The 24,365-nt window shown below is 39.9% G+C and overlaps 2 protein-coding genes across 3 annotated transcripts in view; both read right to left on the bottom strand.

Moving 5' to 3' along the window:
* Window positions 1-341: 341 nt before the first annotated feature.
* ARPP19 (cAMP regulated phosphoprotein 19) lies at window positions 342-10,181 on the bottom strand. The gene is made up of 3 exons (XM_072402364.1): window positions 10,024-10,181; window positions 4,223-4,345; window positions 342-2,121 (listed from the first exon to the last, which is right to left on the bottom strand). The coding sequence occupies exons 1-3, from the start codon at window positions 10,081-10,083 to the stop codon at window positions 1,951-1,953; spliced, it is 354 nt and encodes a 117-aa protein (XP_072258465.1). The 5' UTR covers window positions 10,084-10,181; the 3' UTR covers window positions 342-1,950.
* An 8,784-nt stretch (window positions 10,182-18,965) lies between these two features.
* The window catches only part of ATOSA (atos homolog A), a 41,657-nt gene continuing 36,257 nt past the window's right edge, over window positions 18,966-24,365 (bottom strand). For both annotated transcript variants that reach the window (XM_072402363.1, XM_072402362.1), the window contains 4 exons: window positions 23,573-23,731; window positions 22,435-22,503; window positions 20,817-21,013; window positions 18,966-19,534 (listed from right to left, as the gene is read on the bottom strand). In XM_072402363.1, the coding sequence (XP_072258464.1) occupies window positions 19,381-19,534; window positions 20,817-21,013; window positions 22,435-22,503; window positions 23,573-23,731 (579 nt within the window). In that variant the 3' untranslated portion in view covers window positions 18,966-19,380. The remainder of the gene's footprint in view (window positions 19,535-20,816; window positions 21,014-22,434; window positions 22,504-23,572; window positions 23,732-24,365) is intronic.

Below are 24,365 nucleotides of genomic sequence, written 5' to 3'. Positions count from 1 at the left end.
TACCTTTGCTGCCCCTTTCCTTCTCCCTCCAGTCTTTTTGTTTCCCACTCATTCTCCCCGAGTCTTACCCTGGAGAAACATTTAAACTGTATGACACAGGTCTACAACTTCTTGTACTCATAATGAATCTCCTCCCAGATAAGTATATCGCTCTCCAAGTATCAAGCTTCCTTCCCATGCAGTTTATATTCTTTTTATCAAATCTAGTTCTCCAATGATTGTACATGATCTTGTGCATGCTAACATATGTTAGCACAAATTGCAGTAAGACAGCCCAGTCATTTGGACCTGCTGTATTTCCACCCACCAAATTCTAGAAACATGTAAGAAATACAACACAGTACAGTTGCAATCTTTATTAACAATATTCATAAATGTTCAGTATATCCAGCATGATTGGAGGTCTTATGCAACATTAAACTACTTTTAAGTGTTGATACCAGTAAACAACTGCAGGACACCAATAAGCACTGTAATATTATACACCTCAAGGGCTTAGCAGAGAAAACAAAACAAAAAAGATTTCATTACCAATAAATTACTCATCTTTGTTTTGCTCAAATATTATGTGTCCCAATGCTGGTCACAACCCTGTTCCAAACTCAGTGTTTACAAGAGGCCATGTGCACATCCTTCGCACGCATAAGCAACACCTCACAACTCCACTGTTGCTGAACACAACTTCCAAAAAAAACTGTACACCAGGGAAGATGTAACTTAGCAATATCTGCAGTGATGAAGGTCACCCTTTACTGGCCTAGTAGGTGCTGCAGTCTGCTAAATACCCTTTTCTGCCGCAGATGGATGCATGCGGATCACCACAGTGGCATGCAGAACCACTGTTAATGGAGCTGGCGCAAACGCATGCAAGTCACACTATGCCCACAGGCAAGTCAACAACTGGTGGTGTTACTACAAAGACAAGCCAGATCTAATATAAAGGATATCAGCTTCACCAACATTAAGGTGAACTTACATAGCAGCATGGGAGAGGCCTTAGTGCAGTTCCAACACATCTAGCAAGAATTTTATTTAAGGTTTGCATCCTTAGCGAGCAAAAACCTTTGTGGTTTAAATTCACGCATAAGACATGAATTCTGAAAAGGTGGTAATGACTCTGGGAAACAAAAACCGCTGCCAGGAATTAAAAGGAGCTAAAGTGTGCTACAGATTTACATATAGATCTTGTAAACTGTAAAAATTAGTACACATTTGCAAAAAGGTTGTGCAAAACTATTGTATTTACAAAATGGCACAAAAGTGAATTCAACAGTCTATGCACATGCGCACATCATCCAAATCTTCAACAATGTTCTACACTATTCACCAGGAAAGATGCCAGCTTCAACGGGGCCACTTTCTTTGTGTACTATGTTCACGAAAGGTTACAGCAGTGTGAGCAAATATTGCCCAAGTCCAATCCTGTCGTTAAAGCTGAGAAAGGTTTAAGGCCATTCAAGTTAAAAGGGCAGAAGGGGGGAAAAAAAAACAAAAAAAAAACACAACAGCATTTTAGAACAATTTTAAATTTTGATTTGCTGCTTTTCAGATCAAAAAAAAAATCAAAACAAAAACGTAAATAACAAAAACTAAGTACAGTATGAAGAAAAAAGTTGAATAAAGGAAAGCAGACATTAAAATGGTAAAACCCAAAGCGTCCTACCAGTAGGAAATAGGCATTATGTACATGTGATTTTTTTTTTTGTTTTCAAGTAAATTTCTTTACATTGCTATACCAGAAACAGGCCTGTTTATCAGTGCATCGGTTTATACAACTAATCTGATACTACAGAGTTTCATCCTACACTCAAGACAGCAGCTTGCACTACTCCTGCCTGCTAGGCTGTCAGACTGACTATTAGTGTACAAGGAGGAGGATCAGAGAATAACAGAAGGTTAAAAAGGAAGAGAAAGATGGGAATGAGGTGGTTTTCATGCAGTTGAGCCGGCTCAGCCAGCCAGTTTGCTGGCCACAAGGGAAGGTTTCCTCTGTGGAAGATCCTGTGGAGTAGGAATATGGTCCCCTGTAACCTCTGTTTTGTCTGGGGCAGCAGTAGGAAGTTGCTTGTTCTTCATTTTTGCTTTAGCCATGTTGTAGTCACCAGAGTCGAAATATTTTTGCTGGAAAAGAGAAGATATGTTACTTTGCCTGCTCCTAGATAAATAAATAAAAAAAAAAATATATATATATATATATATATATATATGTACTACAGGATTTTTAAATACAATTGCTGAGAACAAACTGTGATTGGAGAGGAGCATTTTACACAGGACATGTGACGAGACAGCAAAGTTAGAGATAAATGCGGTTTCTCCAAGAACGTCCAACCAGACGCTGGAGACAGGGACTGGAAGCAGCTTTATAATTGCAGAGAAGAGATGTAATCTGTACCCTGCCAGAATACTGATTAGAAGGACCCTTCTGTGTGAAGCAGAGTCCTCTCTGCAAATATAACGGATTGTACACATCTAGCTCTGACTCAACAGATTTCAGATTTGTGCTAACAACCACTGCATTTACATTAAACAATGGTCTTTTTCTGCAGCATGCTAGCAGGGGAACAGGCAATTCTATTTTACATTTACCTCCATGAAATTTAAAGACTTAAAATGCCGTTTTCCTTACTGGCTGCATGCTGCAGTGTGCGGATTGGTTAACTACACAGAAACATTTAAAGCTAGTCAAAAGATTTCCAAAGAGTGTCACCAGAATATCTAAAATCTTCAGATTCTTTATGCTACAAATTCATAATCTAATGAAGTAAAAATGTAATGAACATGACAAACCTTTCTGTACTCAAGCCCAATACAGGAAATAAAAATCCTATCATTATCCTAAAATGATACAGCTAATGAATAATACATTGGAAATTTATTTTTTTAGTATTGTGAACTTTTTTGCGAGTGAAAATTGTTTTAGTGTGTAGAAATTAATTATATACACACAATATATATAGAGATAGATAGAGACACACCACTAACATTTTGGAACTTTGATGCAGTTTCATTGTAATGTAATATACAGACTCTGGTATGATTTTAGAAAGAAATTTCCCTTATATAGGTTGTCCATGTCTATATGAGATAAAACAAATATGCTTTAATATGTCAATTTGTAATAACATGTGGAATTTAAAATCCAAAAGAAACAAAAATAAAGATCAGACAGCTTAATTATCAGTATCCCCATTTTCACAGCCTTCCCTCATTTTTTGCATGTTCTCTAAATAGAAATAAAATTCCAGTGCTATAGAGACTGGTTAATCCCAGAGCTCCTAATCTGCACTAGGATGAGGATGCGGTCTGACATTCCTCCATGTTTAATTTAATACAAACCTGAGTGAAAATGTTTAGCTGAGGGATTTGCTATTACTCCGCTTTGCCAGGGAATAAGACAGGAGAGGGAGGGCAGAAAGAATTAAGCTAAGTACATCCCAAGCACATTAAAGTAAAATGTGTTCAGGGCTTAACAGTTGGTTTTTTCCTAAAGCAGTCACAGTCTAAATGGAAAAGCCTGTTCCCTGCCAGCAGCTGCAGAATGGAACCCTTGTCCTCTGCAGGGAAGCAGTGCTCTCATTGCAAAAGGACTGATATGACAACTACAGAGATAGGCATACAGCTCTGCAATGAGCATAACCCTACCCCCACAATGACTGGTGGGCTCTGGGTTCCATTCAACATCGGACCTCTGATCACTAATTGCCCCATCTGAAAGTTGGTTTCAAGTAGTTTTAATGTTTGTATTATATTTTTCTATTATTAAAACAGTCTGTTGGGGGGTATATGTACTGTTTCCTGTCCTGTAAACTCAACAAGAATTGAGAGAATACACCCCGGATCAGCAAGTGATAAAGCCCCCTAAAAGACAATGTCCACATTGGTTATTTTCGCCTCTATTCCTGATTTGATGAAAACTAAAAATTTTCAGCTTGTCCTTATTTTCTCCAATTCAAGTAATCACCAGTGTCACAGGGAGTGAGGGTGAACATCCCCAACAAGGACAGAGATAGCAATAGAAACCTGACAGTGTTTCCTACCCCCAACCAAATCAAAAATAAAGTTCTGCCAGAAGGATGCATGGAGTGACATCATTGCTTTGAAAACAACCTGCCTTGTGCACTCCTTAGAAATAAGCATGCTTTTTCAGCTCCAAAGCTTGTAGTTAAAAAACCTGCAGTATGTAGGGACAAAATATACATTGGGTTTTTGAATTGCTTACCCCTTTTTGCAGCCGTTTCCTCAAAAAATCTGAACCTCCTGGCTTGGGACCAAGGTGAGGATACCTTGCTTTTAATTTGGCCTCCTCTGCCTTTTCTGGACTGATTACCTTATCATCCACTTCCTAAAAGAAAGATGAACAAAACCAAGGGTATATGAAGAAATTAATTCAATAACCACCTGATAAAATATAAATTAGCTCTACCTACACAGCAACAACAGCTAAAGCAAAACATTAAATGTATTTCAATGCAGCTACAGAATTGTTGGAACTTTGTAAACAAGGCCTGTCGGGTCCCCAGCGTCAGCTATCATACAAATCTGCTTCTGGAGTCAGGGAGATTCCATGTTTTCTGCAGATCCCCATGGATACAGCCAACGAGGCTCCATACAGAATGTTCCCTCCCTCTGATTATCAAATATGCCATCACTACAGACCATCCATTGACTTCTGGTGAATAACAGGACTGATATTCAGATTGATGAATGCGTCGCCTGTGTATATCAAATCTGCATCTGTCCCGGGATTCAAAAATAGCCTCCAGAGATTTTAAACTTCTTGGGACAAACAACCACAGAAAAATAAAATTTGCTATAAAATAGTTCAGCATTTTACATGCGATACCCATGGAAAAAAAAAACATTTTAATAAATTTGTTTCTATCTGAAACATGCTAATACTTTTTGTCTAGTTGTTATGCTGTCCCTCTGGCTTTCTTACTTTCTCAGGGATTGTTCCTATCCATTAAGTTGCAGTAACAATCTAGATTTTATTCACAAATGTGCGACTTACTGCAATACGGAAGACATGCATTGGGTTGCGTGGCAATTGAAAGCATATTATTATTTTTACACAGTATTTATATAGCACCATCATATTACGCAGCACTGTACAAAGTCGATAGTCATGTCACCAACTGTCCCTCAAAGGAGCTCACAATCTAATGTCCCTACCATAGTCATATGTCCAAGGTCAATTTTTGACAGGAAGCCAATTAACCTAACTGAAAGTTTTTGGGATGGGAGGAAACCGGAGAACCCGGAGGAAACCCACGCAGACACGGGGAAAACGTGCAACCACTGAGCCACCGTGCTGCCCAAGATCATATTAGGATTAGGGCTAAAGAAAGCCATGACAGCCATCATTCTCATCCTTACTTTACTACCGGCTAACATACTGACCTAAGTCATGGCCATATACATTGGGTGTTGGGACGCCTCATATACTTAGTCTGTGAAACAAGGACAACCCCAGGATATCATGGTAACATTCACACTGGGTTGGACAGTTGTGTTGGGAGCACAGCTCCATTTGGAAGATGAACTTTACTAGCAACACCTCAACATTCATCAAAGAACAGGAGTTCACATAAAGCAGGTGCAAGAACCTTGCAATCAATGCAAAAAAAAACATTGTATAAACTTTAATTTCTCTTAAGGATTGCTGCAGCATTCCCCCCCCCCCCCCAACTGTTTTTTTTTCCCCAAGTTTTAAGATGAGCAGTAGGGTTCCACAACAACTAAAACCTGACTTGGGGATGACACACATGGCCGAAAGCTACAGCAATCCAGTCTTGTGATTTTTTTTTTGTTTTGTCAGAGAAGTACAGAAAATCGATAAATAGATTACCCATATGATCACTGTAGAGAAGTGTAATATTGTAAAAAGCAAACAAATTACAGGGACACGTATAGGTACTCAGGGGTGTAAGGCTGGGCCCTAAATTATTAGATCACCGCAGACTGGGGGTAAGCAGTAATAGGCATTTTGCACAGGATGACAACCCGAAACAATGACTAAGAATGATCTCTGCTTTTTTCCGACAGGGACTACTGCTGTTATGGTCATTCGAATTCACATAACTCTTTAAAAAAAATAAAAAAAAATAAAACACACTTGAAGCAGGTCAAATGCACCTGTCAATGAATTCCAAATTACTAAATTAAACTAATGTCATTTACACAAGCGTACAGAACGTCAACACAGAGCTTCATTCTTCTGAAGCAGCTGGACAGTGTTGGGTATCTGCACGGAGCTAAGGCAGTAGAAAAGTCCGCTTCCATGGAAGACTTACTGCCAGATAGAATTTGTCTGTCAAAATATCCATAAATTACAGCTTTCTATCAGTTCCCGAAGGAAAGACTGGGACAATATAATAACCTTTAACAAACCTTTTCTAGGAGAGACCGGAAGGCTGCATTGCTACTTCCCAGCTAGTTGCCCGGCTATCATACCTATCCCCGATGCTGAACTAAGTTCCACTTTTAGGATTACATTATCAGACCTGTTATTTTTACAAAAAGAACAGGCGATGTCCCTTCTGCAATAATCCCTGCAACCCGCACGATCACTGCATGCACAGCGTCAGCTTTAGTTGCCAGATTTCCCAGCTTCTGCACGAGCCAGGACTGAACTCCCATGCACCCAAGCAGGTGCTATGTCATCCCGGTTGGTCAATTAAAATGGCTGAAGATCGTAAAAAAGAAGTTAAAAAAAACAAACAGCACCATATGAGGGAATGGGGACAGGTGAGTAACACAGCTTTAAGTTCTATTTTACTGTGATACTACAATACTTTCACAAAAGATGACTCCACAGACCTGTGTTCTTTACTGAACAATGAACCTCAATGGGAGATAATGGGGCAAAATGAAGGTACTGAGGACACAACCAGGAATATATCCTAAATAAAAAATGCTGATGGTAGTCCTTCTCACTGTTCCCATATAAAGTGGGGGGATGTTCATTGTATGTGAACCAAGTACATTCTGAATGAATCAGGAAATCATGGTCTAAATAAAACCCTTTACAAGCTCACGATCAGTCGATTTCCCTATATAGATTGACAGCACAGCTGTGCAGAAGAAGCTTCTGGAGAATCATGGAACTGAAATGCAGTTGACACGACAAACGTATTCTCATGTGGGAATTAGAGGGAAGAAGATACCATGAACAGCATTACTAAAGGTCCAACTCCAGCCAAGAGATTTCCCTTCACTTTGTCTTGTGTTAGCAGGACAAGAAATGAGGGGAATACAAGTCACTGGTGCAGGAAATCACAGGCTGTGATATTAACCCCTCCTAGCTTAAAAGCAAGAAATGTGGCCGTGGTAATAGGCAGCCGGCGTCCACACGTGGAGCTTACTTTTCCCTGACACCCTCCAGAGCCTTCCAAACCCAACTGATCCAGTATTATATGCAGACATGACCCTGCCAGACTCATTGTGATGTCCATAGGTAGCAAAACAGTTTGGTTAATTGGCTTCCCCACAAAAATTGACCTTAGCCTGTGTTAATGACATATGATTATGGTAGGGACATTAGATTGTGGGTCCCATTGAGGGACAGTTAGTTACAGGACTATAGGCTTTGTACATCGCTGCATAATGTGTAGGCGCTATATAAATACGTAATAATAGGACTTATATGTGATGGCAGTGATCTCCAGCAGTCTCCTCACCATTCCAGAACCCCGTTATCTAGCAAACCAACCACCGTGATGTCTGGCCGCCCTGTCAACCCATAGGATGCTTTTTATGGCAAGATACGGACACCAAAGATTGCAAAGCTCGAAACATAAAAGAAAGTTTTACCAAGTGCTAGATGGGGCCATTTCAAGCTTGCAGTTGACCTCAGCAAGGTCAAATATACTCCTATTTACCCCAGTGGGAGCAGTTGGGAACCACTTTGAGCATGTATATGCAGGCAGTGGTGTTATGGAGGGGTTGCGGTTCCTGGAAGCAACATGTTGCTTCTGGCCATGTTACTGACTTTCTCCCCTGGATTAGGAATACCTGCATTACAACTGCAAAAGCAATGCATTCCAAGCACCCGGCTGTTTTTGGGTGGTTACTGAAGAGTCTCAATACAGGTGCTGCCAGCCGCCTACAAAACTTTCTGGATTGAACATTGCATTGATGTCAACCTGCGATGCTGTTTGCTGCTTCTAGATGTATGGCAGCAGTTTGCAGCACCCACGTTTATGGGGCAACATATTTGCTGGCTTGGGAAATATAATATTAGCAGACCTGGAAACTTAATACAGCCAGTGGTCAATGTATGAATCAAACAGAGGACCCCTGAGGCCAAGTGATTGCCCCACTGATATACATACATACATATATGTGTGTATCAGTGTATATATCTCCCCATAATTATTTCATAATACATCATGATGGCTTGTTAGAATGCAGACAATGAATGAATAGGTTTGCACACATTTAGACATATGAGCCAAGTCTATTTTATTATAATGAATTCCAACAATAGTGTGCCAGGGATCATTCTACAAAAAAAGGAATTAGCTCAGCATGAAAGAAAAGTTCTACATGGGATTCGTAGCACTAGATACAAGAACATCTCACGCCCTTCACCATGTAGAATGAGAAAATAATCAGATGGGTGAGGCTGTATGAAACCTGCTGCAGGGACTCCATGGAACCTCTTCATTACTGCAGATTAGGTGGGGCTAATGCACAGCCACCAGGATAATCCCGGCTGTTCCAGAAGCCGAGCATGGCAAGTGGAGTCAGCCCTTCCTTCCAGCATCATCACCATCATCATCATCATCATCATCATATGGACACAGCAGGAGGAGGATCTCATCCCCAACATTATAATGAGATCATCAGCTACCCACACCGGTGTCCCAAGTTATAAAATACCAGCCATGTGCTCACCCCCTACATATCACCCTGATGGTTTCTCATGTCTGGGGTCATTTAGAAGCTCCAATCTTAGGGACTCTATATAGGATTAGGACAGGATGAATAGCAGGAAATGGAATGTCAGATGCCCCCCTAACACATATTGGGGTATGTAGAGAAGGTTTGCCTGTTTGTAGGGAGCACATGGGCCCAAAAGGGGGGAAAGAGCCATATTGGCAACTTTCTCATACATAAGCCAGAATCACCAACCTAGGGGGTGACCCTAAGATCAGTGGTCTGGGGGCCAATCTTTGGAGTACAGGGGACACTAGGCTAGCAGATGCCACCCCTAAAATACAATTATCACGGAGCAAAGCTGTTCCCAGGAATGGAGGGGTGTGGGGCCCCTAGGAGGAGGTGCAAAAGATCCCATATCGGCAGAATCCCCCAGAATAGCTGTGACCCGGGGTGACATAGAAAGGAGGGCCCTAGAAGCAGAGGGGTTATGGGCCCAACCACAGGAGTACAGGGGACCCTAGGATGGTAGGTGACACTTTAAAAATCTCTGAGAACAGCTCCAAAATAAAGAAATGCAGGGTCCATGTCCAGGAGGAGCAGGGGATCCCATAATAGCACATGCCCCAAAAATGTCAGTCTGAGGCAGGTAGGCAGAGAATGCCAGGGCCCTGGGAGCAGAGGGTTTGGGGCCCAAGGGGCCCCTGGGAGCACAGGGCCCATGCAAAGAGGGGCCCCTGGGAGCACAGGGCCCATGCAAAGAGGTACAGAGGGGCCCCTGGGAGCACAGGGCCCGTGCAAAGAGGTACAGGGGGACCCCTGGGAGCACAGGGCCCATATATAGAGGTACAGATGGGAGCACAGGGCCCATGCATAGAGATACAGAGGGACCCCAATGGTCATCCGCCCTTCCTAGTCATCTAGAAAGCCATTAGGTAAAATTCTGATAACCAGTCAGACCGGGAAAAGGGGGGGCGCAGATGGGCCGGGGGTCCCGCATTCGGCCATAGGGGCCCCTCACGTGCTGGCGCCGGGAACCCGCACATTATGACTCATCCTCCGACGCTCTCTGGATCTTTCCGCCATATCAGCCATGCACCCGCTTCCCCTCATCCAGCAGCGCAGCCGCTGTCAGCTCACCTTCAACTCCTCGGTGGAGACGTCCTCCGGCGTTTTATTTTCCAGGTTATCGGCGGACATGGCGGAAAGGATGCGGCGGCCTCACAAGACTGTCTGCCCCGATCTGCCTCCAAACTCCTCCTACACAAAGATGGCCGCGGCACCGGCTACGTCACCCAGGGCTTTACGTCGGGGACGGCTGGGGAATCCTCTTCAAGCGTGCTCTACCGGGCCTGACGTCGCCAGGCGCAAAGTCTCATGGGAAGTGTAGTTTACTGTGTCCGCCTCTGTGTAATGGGATGGGGCTGAGGGGTGACTACAAGCTGAATATTATTAATTTTAGCTCGTGTTTTGTATAATAAACTATAACACAGACATTATTAACATAAACCTATTTTAAATTAATAAATATATAGAATTAGAATTCTACTAGTAAAGAGAACATATCTGAGAACATATTATTATACAGAATTTCTATAGCACCAACATATTACAGCGCTGTACATTAAATAGGGGTTGCAAATGACAGACGAATACAGACAGTGACACAGGAGGAGAGGACCCTGCCCCGAAGAGCTTACAATCTAACAATATTAGAGATGATCTGTATGGGCGGGGGTTATTGCATTTTAGGTACAAATCTGGTCAATGTTGAATTAAATAAAATATTATAATTTACCAGGAGGTATTTCTCCCCTCCCACAGCTCCTTCTCTCCAGTATTAAAAAAGAGTGAATGTTCTACATCCGCCATTGTGAGAGATGACACCAAACAAGAGACAGCAAAACCAGCAACCGCATGATATCAAATGTCACAACTAGAACCGCTGTGAAAGATTGCAAACTCTGGATTAAGGTAAATTAAAGCGTACCTAAACTCAGAATTTACACTTTACATAAAAGGGTAGAGAACCCTTTTATGTAAGGTAAAAATTCTGTGTTTAAAAAAATTAAAAAAGAGTGCAGCACCCCCCTAATGCTTGGCTGATGCACCTCCCAGCAGGGTCAGGAGAAGGACCCTGCTGGGGGGTGCACTGGCCAGAACTGCAGACCGCCAAAGTTTTCTCAGGGACCACCGTCTGGCGACCGCTAATGTAAGGGATATTAGGGTCAGTTATGCAAATATGAAAATGTGTTGATAGGTGGAAGTTGTCTGGAGGAATGAACATTCTTAGGCAAAGGGCATTTTTCTGCTGACTGTCCTAGGTAATGCTCACATTTGATACTAAGCCATCATGGTCTGAAACTGGGTCAGGGACAGTCAGGAAGAACAGAGCTTGATGATGCTGCACACGCTCCAGCTGGAAAATGGTGCCGGCAGGATTGGTCTAAAGCCGTGTTTATCAACCAGGGTTCCTCCAAAGGTTGCAAAGGGTTCCTTGAGCAATGGGCAGGTTGTGCCTCCCAGGTCAGTTTATAAGACACCAATATTTTTTGGTGCACAGTGGATTGATGAATGACCGATCAATAATGACCACTGCCCACTCATTTGGAAAAGAGCAGAGTAGGGTGCCACTCGCTCATACTTTCCCCTCTCCTCCCTTTGTGTACAGCACTCATTTGTTTATCTGTCACTTGAAACCATTACCAACTATCATTTCCAGCGACGATTATCTGACATCCATTGAGTGTATGTAGAAGGCCTAAATTGGTTGACTCATAGAAATCAGCATAGATGATAACTTAAAGCATTTAGAGAGAATCCATGAAGAAGTAAAACACACCCTGCATGGTAAACAGAAGTTTGTTTTCCAACCACTCTGTACCCCCAACACAATTGGTTTTAAAAAGCCATTCATAAATAAACAGATGGATCAAAACATGGATAAGGGTACCTTGTCTTCTGGCTAAACTGGGAGCTTGAAATCCCCTGAGATTGCACTGCAGCCCATTGCAAGAGGTCATTCTCATTGGATTTTGAGCTCCCACATTAGCCAGGAGGCATGGTAATATCAGGATAGACATGCTGAAGTGTCAGCGGCCAGGGCTGAGGTTCTTCATTTTGGGAGTGACCTTTACAAATGGCTTTTTAAAAGTGTTGCAGAAATCTGAAAGTGTCATGAGTATATTACAAAAACATTGCCCTGATATGCTTTAACCCTCCACTTCCAGCCAACACATACTCAACACATGCGCCTTTCTTCCATTCCCCTTCCACTCCATTCAATCACCAGTACTGTCATATAGCTACAAAAAGATTTTTCTCCAGAGTTTAGCTTTAAGTATTCACTTATAATTTTGCATTTTTTTCTGCACAATGATAAAATCATTCACAAATGTTTCATTCCCCAGAGCACTGTATAATGCACCTGTCACATACTGCATACATGTTGTGCTGTATTATATTCTAAAATAGAAATCACCTGGAACGTCCACATAGAACATGGAACATACTATAAAAATACATCATAATAAAGATTTGCTTGTATTAGAGTTTAGCCTATTTAACAAATGAGGCATTGAAAAAGCCCAACTAAAATCACCCCTAGGGTTTGATCACACTAGATATTGAGGAAATATCAAAGACAAAGAACAGGCTGACAAAATTCCTTATTAATAATACGATGTGTTTCCATCAACAATTTGCATTCTGTGTTGGAATCAAAGCACTGCATGCTGACTTTTAGTTCACTGACCTTCATTTTCTAATCAATTTCATTCATGGCATAACACAATGCGCTTCAACGCACAGAATAATAGATCTTGCTCCCTTTCTTACAGTGGTGCACATGGCAAGGCATGGATCATGTCACATCTGTGCACTTTGGTGAGCTTTACAGCGGGCATGCTGCAGCACATGGTAAATATGGAATGATAACAGCGTGTTTCTGCATGTTCTAGTATGGCATTGTTATATTGTAAACCAGCTCTATATCTTTCAAAAACAGCTGATTAGCTCATAGAGTTAGGAATCCTTACACAAAAAAAGTGTGAATATTCAAGAATCCAATCATGTGAAAAGCAAATTCTGATTCACTCTAAATAACCACTAACAGTACATGTAGATGAAAAAAGTAAACACAAATTTGCTTTTCACAAGATTGGATTAGTAAAGTTCAAATAATTTATGAGACTTTATTTATAAAACATGGAATCACTTTGCCTCTAGCATTCCTTTGAGGGAATCTTCTGGGTCCATGTGTTTTAATGGCAGTAATCAATTCCCACTAGAGAATGTTTGAGGAAATGTCTGTTTTACAAATATAACCCATAAGGTAAAAGAAATCTCAGCCCCTTTAATGGGTCTGATTTATTAAAGCTATTCAAGGCCGAAGAAGTTACACTTTCATTAGTGAAGCTGGGTGATCCAGCAAACTTGGAATGGATCTGGTCCAGGATTCAAAACATTTGCTAGTAAACAGAATAAAACAGAAAGTAAAAAAAATCTATTCCAGGTTTGCTGGATCACCCAGCTACACTGATGAAAGTGTATCCCCTCTAGCCTTGGAGAACTTTAATAAATCGAGCCCAGTAAGTCAGTCTTGATGTATCTGAAAGACATATGAATACAACATATTACAAGAGTATCCATCATTCTGGTTTGAATGTAGCTTTATTAGAGATACAAATGTACTAATAAAATCTATCCTTCATTCACCTTATAACAAACGCACTCTCTCTCTCTCTCATAATCTCTTTTTTTTCTTTAAATAATCACCTGTGTTTGGATTAATGTTCACTTTCCAGTAATACCGGCTAATGTAAGCTATTGGCTCATATTCATAGGGCGTTACCATTGTGTTAGTTTTTTTGGTTGAATTATAACCAGAAAGTTATAATTTGATTGTTGTGAAAATAGAATTTTAGGCATTATGGCAACCACCCTGTTCATTATTCATCAGGAGGTATGTGTATTACAAAACCTGCTACAGCATGTCTATGTAAATGAAAAGAGCTTCACTTGCTTAACAAATTTATTTGTTTTCAATTCTTTTCAGATCTACTCTCATTTGTAGAAACCTTTTTATACTTCTCATCCTCACTAAAAGTCTGAGATTTTTGTAGGAAATGTTTGAAGCTATACTCCAAGCAGATCATTAACACAGAATAATTCAGGGATTCTCAACTCCATAATAAACAGAGGGCCCAATTAATAAAGCTCTCAACGGCTGGAGGGAATACACTTTTTTTTAACAGTGAAGCTGGGTGATCCTGCAAACCAAAAATGGATCTAATAAAGGATTGGAAATATTTGCTAACAAAAAGCAAATTAATTTAAAAAAATCCATACCAGGTTTGCTGGATCACCCAGCTTCACTAATGAAAGTGTATGCTCTACAGTCTTGGAGAGCTTTAGTTATTTAGGCCTTTAGTCTTTTTCTGATTCATCATTCACTTCATTTACCTGTTGGAGAAATACTGAAAATGTGTGCTTATCCTGGCCCTTGATGATAGGTATTCGGTCATATATAAAGATTTCCTATTTATCTTTTAACCAAAAAGGTTATAAAGGGATTTACTGTATTTAGGATAATAGTGCAGAGTGTCAGCCCTAAATTGAGGGTATCTACATACGTGTGGGTGGATGGTTTAGGAATAACAGAACTTTTTAGGTGTAGCCCCCTCCTTTTCAGAGGTTTAAAGCCAACTTGACAGGGACTGACCAGATGTGGACATTTCAATTATTATTTTGTTACCATAACGGGTTCTATTTATAAAACAAGGAATCTGACATTCCCTGGTGGAAATCAATTACTGCCATTTGACCACATGGACCTAGAAGATTTCGACTAAGGAAATGGCTGATTTCCTGTTTTATAGTCCTATGTAGGTAAAAGGTCTGCAGTTAATTTGAGTTGTCAATGTGCATTTGGAAGTGGTTGATGCCAATTCCTAATAAAAGGTCCAAAGAGCCATCATTAGGTTGTGAAAACCAAACAAACCCAATAAGGAGATAACAGAAACTTAAGAGGGTCGGTTTTAAAAAAAAAAGTTGTGACATTCACCAAAAACATCTATTGGTGGAGAATCTTCCGGAACCATTTTGTTTTCAATGCCAGGGATTGATTTACCAGATAATATTTTGGTGAATGTCAGAATCCCTTTTTTTAAATGGTGTCATAGGAATGGCAAAATCAAGAATCCGGAGGAAGACAGTGGTAAGTTAAGCAACACATTGAGTGACCACAGAAAACAACATTGCTGGCCGATGGCTGAACTCATTCCATGGGGAAGCAAACCCTCTGCGGGAGGTAACCGCATCATAGTAAAATCCTACATATAGGTTTGTAATAAATGAATTGGTACCTGCATCAAAGAACTGTCTGCACAGAAAACATTCTGATATTTGTATTTTACCTGCTTGTAGGTGCTTGCTTTTACGCTCACCTCAAAATGAACAAAATGTTTATATATTTGTGCAAAAGTCACCATCTTTTTCCGGAACATGTATCCATCATAACTCTATGGCCCTGATTTATTAAAGCTCTCCAGGGCTTCAACACTGAAGCTGAGTGATCCAGAATACCTGGATCTGATTTTCTAAAGGTCATTTGCTATTTGCTAGCAACTGTATTCAATCCTGGACCAGATCCATTCCAGATTTGCTGGATCACTCCACTAAGGAGCCTTCTTCTATCAGAGGACTCAATGTTACAATCTTATCTCTGAGCAGACACAAATGTTGTTTTGTGCATGGTACATAGCAATTAAGGTCAAGATCAATAGATGCTTTTACCTTCATGCCTTGAAGAAGAAAACAAGCCTCTGAACACTTTCAAATTACATTCAAAGTGGGATTTGCTGTAAAAAAAAAAATATTTTTGCAGTCAGTTGAGGAAGACAGGAAGTCTTATACCTTCAAGGTATTCTTTCAACTACAGGATTATTGAACACTGCCAGGCAAGAAATACGTAGGTGAGCCAAGGATAGCTCCTTCACTACCAGCGTGCCCCGTTTTCTAGCAAAGCTGTTCCAATAATATGATCACAGAAGAATGGAATGGACCTGGGTCATTAATGGAATTTACAGGGAGGTAAAGGATTTTAAGGAAGTACAATAAAAAGGACCCCAGAAATGTATCGGGATGTCTACTTCCGAACAAGGCATCAGCTAGGGCTGTAACATCAAGCAACCTGATATAACCAAAAAAATAAAAATAAACAATCTCAGAGCTGGTGAAATATTAGCAGGGAGGAAAGCCAATGCCCAAGACCATAATCTTTGACAATGTTCACCTGAGATCACCTAGACTGGCAGAACGAGAACTCGAACCACAAGTGCAGTGTCCATTCTGTGTATAAGAAAAGAATAAGTAGCACTAACACTCCCAAATTCTAGTTTGGGGAATAGGAACCAAACAGAGAAACAAGATTGTTATCCTGAATCAAAATTACCTTAAACAAGAGAAATCCTGGCATTATCGCATCACGTCCCAATGCAGAACTCAAATGATGAATACAAGGAAAATACCTTGCAAGTGAAAGATGTTAAAGAAGGGTTAGAGGAGGAAAAGCCAAGATCCTGGTGTATAGATCACACTCACCAAAACATATACTGGTAACACAAAAGGATTTCTGTACTGGAGACAAATCTATTCAGCATGGTAACAAAACCAGCAAGTCAGGAGGTCTATATGCTGCCTGCAAGAAAAAACTGAACTATATTGTTCTCAGCACGTTTATTCTACTCAAGGTAAACAATTGATTTTTCCCATGACAATTGAGTGCAAAACTGTAAGACCATGAAGACAACTTGACAACTTGCCTTAATAGGCAGACAACTCAAGTCTGAGTACAAAAAATTCCAGAAGTGTTGTTGGTTGGATCATTCTTCAGGTAATGATATTCAGGTAATGAATTTTTTCTAGTACAAATTTTAGGATTCCAGTAGAAATTAGGATTCAAGCACACTCTCCATTACAAGTCCACGTGGGATAGTGGTCCCGTAAATGCAGGCCAGTGGATTTACTACATAGGAGAAAACTTTTAGGATATTTCAACCATACTACCATAGTTTGGCAAAGTCACAACCAGAAATGAGCAAAGGTCACTCCAAGCAGGGAAAACCCTGAGTGCCAGCAGTAAAGTTTACTTTAATGAGCAAGAAAGAAAACCTATTTTTGTGGTGCATTTTACTGCTTACCAGTCACCAACCTCCCCAGCAATAAAAATCAAAGCACTCTGGCCTTTGCTCTAGGTTCCAGGTTTGAATCTTGGCCTGGACACAAGGAGTTTGCATATTCTCCCCTTATTAGTCTGGGTTTCCCCTAGGTGCTTGTTTCCATCCACATTCCAAAATAAACATGCGGTTAGGTGAATTGGCGTCCTACAAAACTGACCTTAGACTGTGGTAATGATATAACACTATGGTGGGACATTAGATTGTGAGCTGCTTTGAGTAATATGACAGTGGACTTTGTGAAGTGCTGTGTAATATGTTGGAGCTATATAAATACTGGTTAATAATATTAGATACTTCTTCACATCAATTTTAAATTACAGGTTGAGGCCAATATTCTAAAAAATCTGATAGTTGCTGAGGATATATTATTTACAAAATAAGTGAAAATTATTTTTTTTCATCTGCACATGACTGGGTATTAAAATTGAACACAACTATAATTTGAGTGCAGATTCTCAACTCCTCTAGTAAACCAGCTTCTGCAAGAGGTCTGATTCATAGTATAATTGTCCAAAGGAACCATCACTTAACATGTTTTAAGGATGCAAAAACACATGGGGCCAGGTTGAGGATTGCAACTGGGGCGCATAAGCCACTAACAAGGCTTTAAACTGATTGCTCTAATCTCCTGTTGTGTGTATATGAAGTGATGAGACATTCACCTGGATGAACTGTTAAAGCACAAATTGTTGGACAATTTGTTAAAAGTACTGAAAACTTCTAATTGGCAAATGCAAGGTCAGGGACTAAAATTAATAATAATGTTTTGATACCGAGTGCCAAATTAAGTGTTCACCTAACTTATATTCATGAGGTTTTATGCTGCCTTCTCCTTTCCCTATTAACCATACAAGCAATATATTGCACAATAAGCAATGACCCTAAACACTAATTCAGAAAAACTCCAGAACAATGTTCCAGGTATTTTAGAAATTATTCACCAACATGTCATAAGCAAGATGGAAACCTCATTAAACACTGACCTTTAGGTAAGACACTAAATATTCTGGGTGTCCAGTTTAGAACTGTTTGCCAAGCAGCTTCAGAAACTGATGTAATATTGTTCTTAGACTATTTAAAAACTTCTAACCACCTTGGCCGTTAAAAGCAATGTAGGGCTGCTGTGGGAAGCTGAAGCCATCTGTATTAAATCACTGTGATTCACGCACAGCTAACAGTACTGTATTTAAAGCGCGTCAGTATGAATGACCTCATGGAGATCGTCTATTTCTTGCATATTCACAGTTGTGTAGAAGGAATTTTCTTTTACTTGTGGTTTCACCTCAATACCAATATAGCAAATATGTACTTATCTTGTACTATATTAGTGTATTTACTCGAAATTACAAACACCTTTGGAAGGATTACTCGGCTGGTATATTACGAATATAGAGCACAAAGCACTTGGCGTGTGGTTTTACTTCAACATATTATGCAACTCTGAACAGATTGCCTAAGGTTTCTGTTCATTAAAATGCGTGTCCCATTGTCCATGTATACATCGTTAGGTTAGGGTGCCTTTAGTGCACATTGTTAAAGAGAGGGAAAATGGGATATGCCTTGATCTTGGCACTGTGACTTATCTTCATAAGGATGAATGTTTTAGAACTAATCTCTGGTTTATTAAAAAGATCATGGTCATCTGGTGGCTTCATGAATAGAGTTGGGATGCTTTTATCTTTAGTTGTGGCTGTTCACCTGCTCTCTTCTTTATGACAAGGTCCAATTCTCTCTATTCACATTGATAAATGTTTAGGAACAGCGGCTGCCAGACATTCCCAGTGGCAGCAACAAAAAACAGGTTCATATTATAAAAGTTAAATAACACTCATAGAACTCACACGGAATTAAAGATTTGTATATATTTTTAGATTTCAATATTACTGTCAAAAATACATTGTATGATTTTTAGGCCTTGTGCTACATTAGAACACAAAGACGAACAATCACTGTGTAGTAACTGAAACATTAAATATTAAATAAACAAAATAAAATAAAATGTGTAAACACTAACCTAACAGGAAGAATTGCTAATGCAGCACACACCTAATCAAGATGGATTATAATTAAAAAATAACAAAAAATGGATTAGGACTTTCTGTTCATTTCCAGTCTACATAAAATACACAGAACATACTGAAGAAAATCTCTGGAGCTGGTCCATGTCTTTCATTATGCACACCAAAAGTCTCTTTTCAATATGTTTTCAAGCTTTTCCTTTCTTTCAATCTATCCAAAGATCTTCTTTGCCCATATCTCAGCATCTGGGTGAAAACTGAGGGTTTGTTGGAGTTTCTGTGTAAGATTTCAGTTCATATGCTGCTCCACTATCAACTTCCATGGACTTCCGAGAGAAAAGAAGCCGTACATCTCTATGGAGGTAGATCTTTCCTGACTTGGAACTCTGGAACCTGTAAGGGAAATGGTGCACTTAAAATAAGCATACAATTGGCTATTATTATTAAACAGGAGTTATATAGCATTAACATATTACGCAGTGCTGTACTATATTAAAAATAGGGGTTGCAAATGACAGACGAATACAGACAGTGACACAGGAGGAGAGGACCCTAAAAAGAAAAACAACACAAATGCCACACACTCAGCTCATCAGTAAAGAACAGCCTGTGCATGGACAGGAGTGATCATCCAATGGCCAAAGAAAATCTCTGTGCAGCAAAAAAAGGATCCTGGACCCTTCATCACTTAAGTGTGACTGCACACAGTCAATTCTGTGTCTCAGACTCTTTGTTATGGCACTGCAATGATGTATGTTACGTATAACAGATTTTTGCTTTGATAGGTCTTAAACATAGGCCCACTTCACACCTCAGCATCTTGGAGCATTAATGCATGTCGCATTCGGATCTCATTTAAAATTGGAGTTTGGACAAGAATCAGCGTTCTCCCTAGCCCCCTTTAGCCAGACGCAGCACCCAGCACTTTTCAGTAAACACCTGGCTGTTTACAGGGTCTGCCACCTGCCTGCAATTTCTTCCCACACAGCTTAAAAAAATTTCTGGGTTGAACAGATTTTAATGAAATGCAGAGTATGCATTGGGTAACCCGTTTTATGTTTAATGAAAGGCACCACAATGCATTGCACAGGATGGCATGTGTTACACCACTCCTCAATGGGTTCTCATAAACACTGTGCACACAGGGCGAGTCTGGCAGTCTGTTAAATTAAAGAGCACACTGAGCAGAGCAGTCACACTTCATTGCCTATATATGAAATTTTCCCCAACAAGGTCTTTAGAAAGCTAGCTGAGACCCAGAAAGTTATCCCAAAATATAAATGTAGTCAAAAAGCTTTTATCAGTTATACCACACCTGTATTGTGTTTAATCTAGCAAAGTAGTAAAGTCAAGGTTGATACTTTATTTTAGGTGCTTCTTTTCTCCCTTTTAAAATTATCAAAACTAACTAAAAGTATTGAATTTAAAGCAGTGTTAGATTGGCTCATCCATGCTCAGAAATAACGGTCACGCTTTCTAGGATATTCAAAAATATGTCAGATTTCCCAGGCTTATTGCATTGTGGCTACATGGGGATACAAAATACTCTTATCTGCACTCTAGAAGCTGAATAGTGGACTCATTTAGCCCATTGGTTTGGAACTAGTGATGGCCCATCCCATTTGATAAAAAGCATTCTCAGAAACGTACAATAACCTATAAATAAGGGACATACCTCAGGTGGATGAGGTAACGTAATGTTCGCACTTCTGTCTTTATGTTGTTCTCAGGGTTTGTCCCTTTCTTATTACGATTTACAGGAACAGAAAAGGTTCTTTGTCTGAGGAATGTCTGGTGATTGGCTGGCATATCTTGCAAGTCATATTTCACCACAAACATCTTCACCACAGTCTTGTTTGGATTAAATAAGGTCTGAAATGCAAAACAAAAAAATTTGCGCATCACAACAATTTAGGAAAACATTTAGGAAAAAAGAGCATAACTAAGCTGTAGAGAAACCCATGGCAACCACCACAAAATGGCAAAACTCTGGAAGAGACTTACTGTTGCCCTTTTAAATACATGCAGCCTGGAAGATACTCAGACTCACGACCTATTCTTTTTTTTTTTCCTTCTTTTTTTTTTTTTTCTTCTACTCCCAATATATGTTCTTGTAAACTGCTATTTGAAATCTTGAAAACTTGCATTTTTGGAAATTAGAAATAGGCCCGCAGCTTTTTACACCGCTAATAAAGTTATGGCCCCCTTTTTTATTTGTGTTTTAGGAAAGTCATGTTTCTGCACCTCAAATAGTCCCAAACATTCCCAAATGCATTAGGGCTTTGCCGGTTACCTTGCAGTACACTTTCTGATCTTGAGATGCAACAGTGTTAAGCTGCGTACACACTTGCAATTTTTGTTGTTGGAAAGGATCTTTCACGATCCTTTCCAACGACGAGGGAGTGCACGATGCATGAACGGTGCTGTACATACAGCACCGTTCATGCTCTATGGAGAGGGAAGGGGGAGAGCGACGGAGCGGCACCCTGCTGCGCGCTCTCCCCTTCCCTTTCATTAGGATCGGCTGTCGTCCATCGTCCGTGGATCCGGCAGGTCGGTCGTCCGGACGATGGACGACACCGACTGTACACACGGCAGATTTTCGCCCGATAATTGCCCGATGCCGATTATCGGGCGATAAAAATCTGACGTGTGTACGTAGCTTTACTTTGGTCTCTCTTGTTTGAAGAGGTACTGTTGCTTTTTTAATTACCTTTTTATAAAAATGTAGTCTGCCACAGTCCATCTATTATGCAGATCCAAGGACTTTCTTTTGGCCATCAGAAGTGTGTGCATTTAAGTAAGGTCACGGATTCAGAAAGTACTGAAACGGTTATCAATTTAGAGCCCAATATAGTGTCAAGACCAACAGTAACTTCTATATGTATATTTATGTCTATAGCACCCAAACAGTTTTAAATCACAGGCATCTCTCCAGGTTTTACTTTAAACCTCGCCTGGGTAGGTTTTAAAGGAGTTGCGTGAAAAGTGAGAAGCATGTCCCACTACCAAGAGTAGCTAGTATTGCATGCAAAACGATTGTAGATGGCTGGGTAAACTGTACCAAGGATGACTTTTCAATAAAAGGTTGGCTTAACAGAAGAGTGCAGTATTGCATTGTCTTTTGCCAATTGTTCTGGTTTAACATGTGTACTGTGCATTATTCAATGAGACAAAGATATGATGAATAGTTTAATAACTTTAGCTCTATGGTAAAGACAGCTCTTAACAGAACAAAGTAATTGATTACGTTACAAAACCCTTATTTAACACATCTATATATATACACTTACCACTTGTATAGTTCCAGAAGGAGGTATGCGATAACCCCTCTTGCCAAGAGACTCCAGTGTAATGTAACCCTAAATGGGGGGGATAAATATATATTATAGTACCAACTTAACAATTTTATGATCAACTACGAAGTTACAACCAAAATACAAACAGCATTTTAGGATTGTAAAAGAAAAGTCAATATTGCCCAAAGAGTTGCAAAGAATTTATTTTTTCTTCATAAAGTCAATGCAATGACTTTATTCATACCATAATAATCAGAGCACATGGCACTTTTCATGTACATATGGGACACACAATAAAATAATTCCATGGAGCCCAGCTAGTGGACATTATCCTTTCAAAAGATGAACTCTTTTTACCATATAGCTTTACTAATCACAAAATATTTTGTTTCATACATCAAGTGCTCTGTATAAATTCAGGTTAACGGCACGTTTATCAATTCAGAGTCCAATACAGGAATGCTGAGGTTGATTTTGTCTCACAGTGCTAGATAAAACTTGGCTCTGTAGGCTAAAGGTTTGGTCCCAACGTATGCCAGGCACCTATCCGCCCAGCCCCTCTAATCTGCCCTTTCATCCTTGTAATTTGTGCCACATACCATTTCATTTCTTTGCTTAGATAAGCTTAGTATCTACCCCATCTGGAATCTGCTGTAAATGATTTGTTTTATTCATGGAGGCTTGGCACATGAGGGAATTCTACGTGAAAATGCAATCGGCCTAGAAATACGTTCTTCCAGGCTGACATTCACCATCAATGCATTTTGATATCTGCATACCACCTGCCAAGTGTCAGCCCACAATAGGGCTATAGGTTCTTGAGGGATTTCCGACACTTTTAGGAAGCTATGTACAGCATACTGCCAGTCCCTTTCACCAGCCATGATCTGAATGCTCTATATAAAGATGCACAGGGACTTAAAGACAAACATCAACATGAAAAGGTATGTAATAGAAATAGAAAATCTTAATTTATATATATATTAGGCATGATAAGAAAGGAGGGAAAGAAAAGACAAAAAAAAGGAACCAGAGATCGCAAAATATAGACCGATTAAACTTCAGCTCTAACCCATTACCCATGATGAGTACTACCATATTCCTTGTAAATCGGGAGTATTAGAAGTCTTACCATGTATGGAGAGGGAGCATTGTCATCTGAAACACTGTAGAAAGACACTTTGACGGGCAATGTCATATGGGTTGGGCAGAAGACTCCACTTGCCCCAACATCTGCTGTAAAACCTTCAACTATGCCCAAAGGTTCAAATCTATAATTTAGGACAGACTCCTAAAAGAGAATCATAATATATATATGTGAGATTGTTGCAAAGTTACCGTGTAACCATGTTTACCTGTAATAAACTTGCATATTAGTCAAGGCTTCTTCAGATCTACCGAGTTTCTTTTGCAATGCTTACTCTCAGAAAGAAAACTGAAAACACTTGAAAAAAAATTGACCCTTTTACATCCACAGACATAATCCAAGAGAAGGAGCACTGCTTGCAACAAGCTGGCTCTCTAAACCTTATGTAGGGAGAGTTTTCCCAAGTCTGTACAAATATTTGTTAAAGTTTACACTGACACATTGCTCCTATGTAAATTGATGTGATTACCTCCACGGATTTTGGAAGCTTCTGTGCCCAGCCATATAGATGTGGCAGCAGAAAGGATGCTGATCCCATCTAAAATCCGCATTTACTGTCCCTCTCCAGGTGGCTTGATCATTTTAAATGGGTTGCAGGAGCACCACATTGTAAAAAAACTTTTTTCTCCCCAAAACAGCACATTACAATGCATCTCCTAGATTCTAAGTTCTTCGGAGCAGGGTCCTCTCCTTTTTCTATGTCACGGTTTGTATCTGTCAGTTATTTGCATTAATGTACAGTGCTGCTACAATTTTAAATGTAATTTATAATATTTTA

Source organism: Pyxicephalus adspersus, chromosome 2 (assembly GCF_032062135.1).
Source record: "Pyxicephalus adspersus chromosome 2, UCB_Pads_2.0, whole genome shotgun sequence".
Taxonomy (NCBI): domain Eukaryota; kingdom Metazoa; phylum Chordata; class Amphibia; order Anura; family Pyxicephalidae; genus Pyxicephalus; species Pyxicephalus adspersus.
This window is presented reverse-complemented; position numbering and strand designations above follow the sequence as displayed.

Excerpts from the sequence above, each read along its gene's own strand:
- ARPP19 (XM_072402364.1), bottom strand. The coding sequence starts at position 10,083 with ATGTCCGCCGATAACCTGGAAAATAAAACGCCGGAGGACGTCTCCACC. Across the intron at positions 4,346-10,023 it reads TCTCCACCGAGGAGTTGAAG|GAAGTGGATGATAAGGTAAT; the intron begins GTGAGCTGACAG and ends TCTTTCTTTTAG. Across the intron at positions 2,122-4,222 it reads GGAAACGGCTGCAAAAAGGG|CAAAAATATTTCGACTCTGG; the intron begins GTAAGCAATTCA and ends TCTCTTTTCCAG.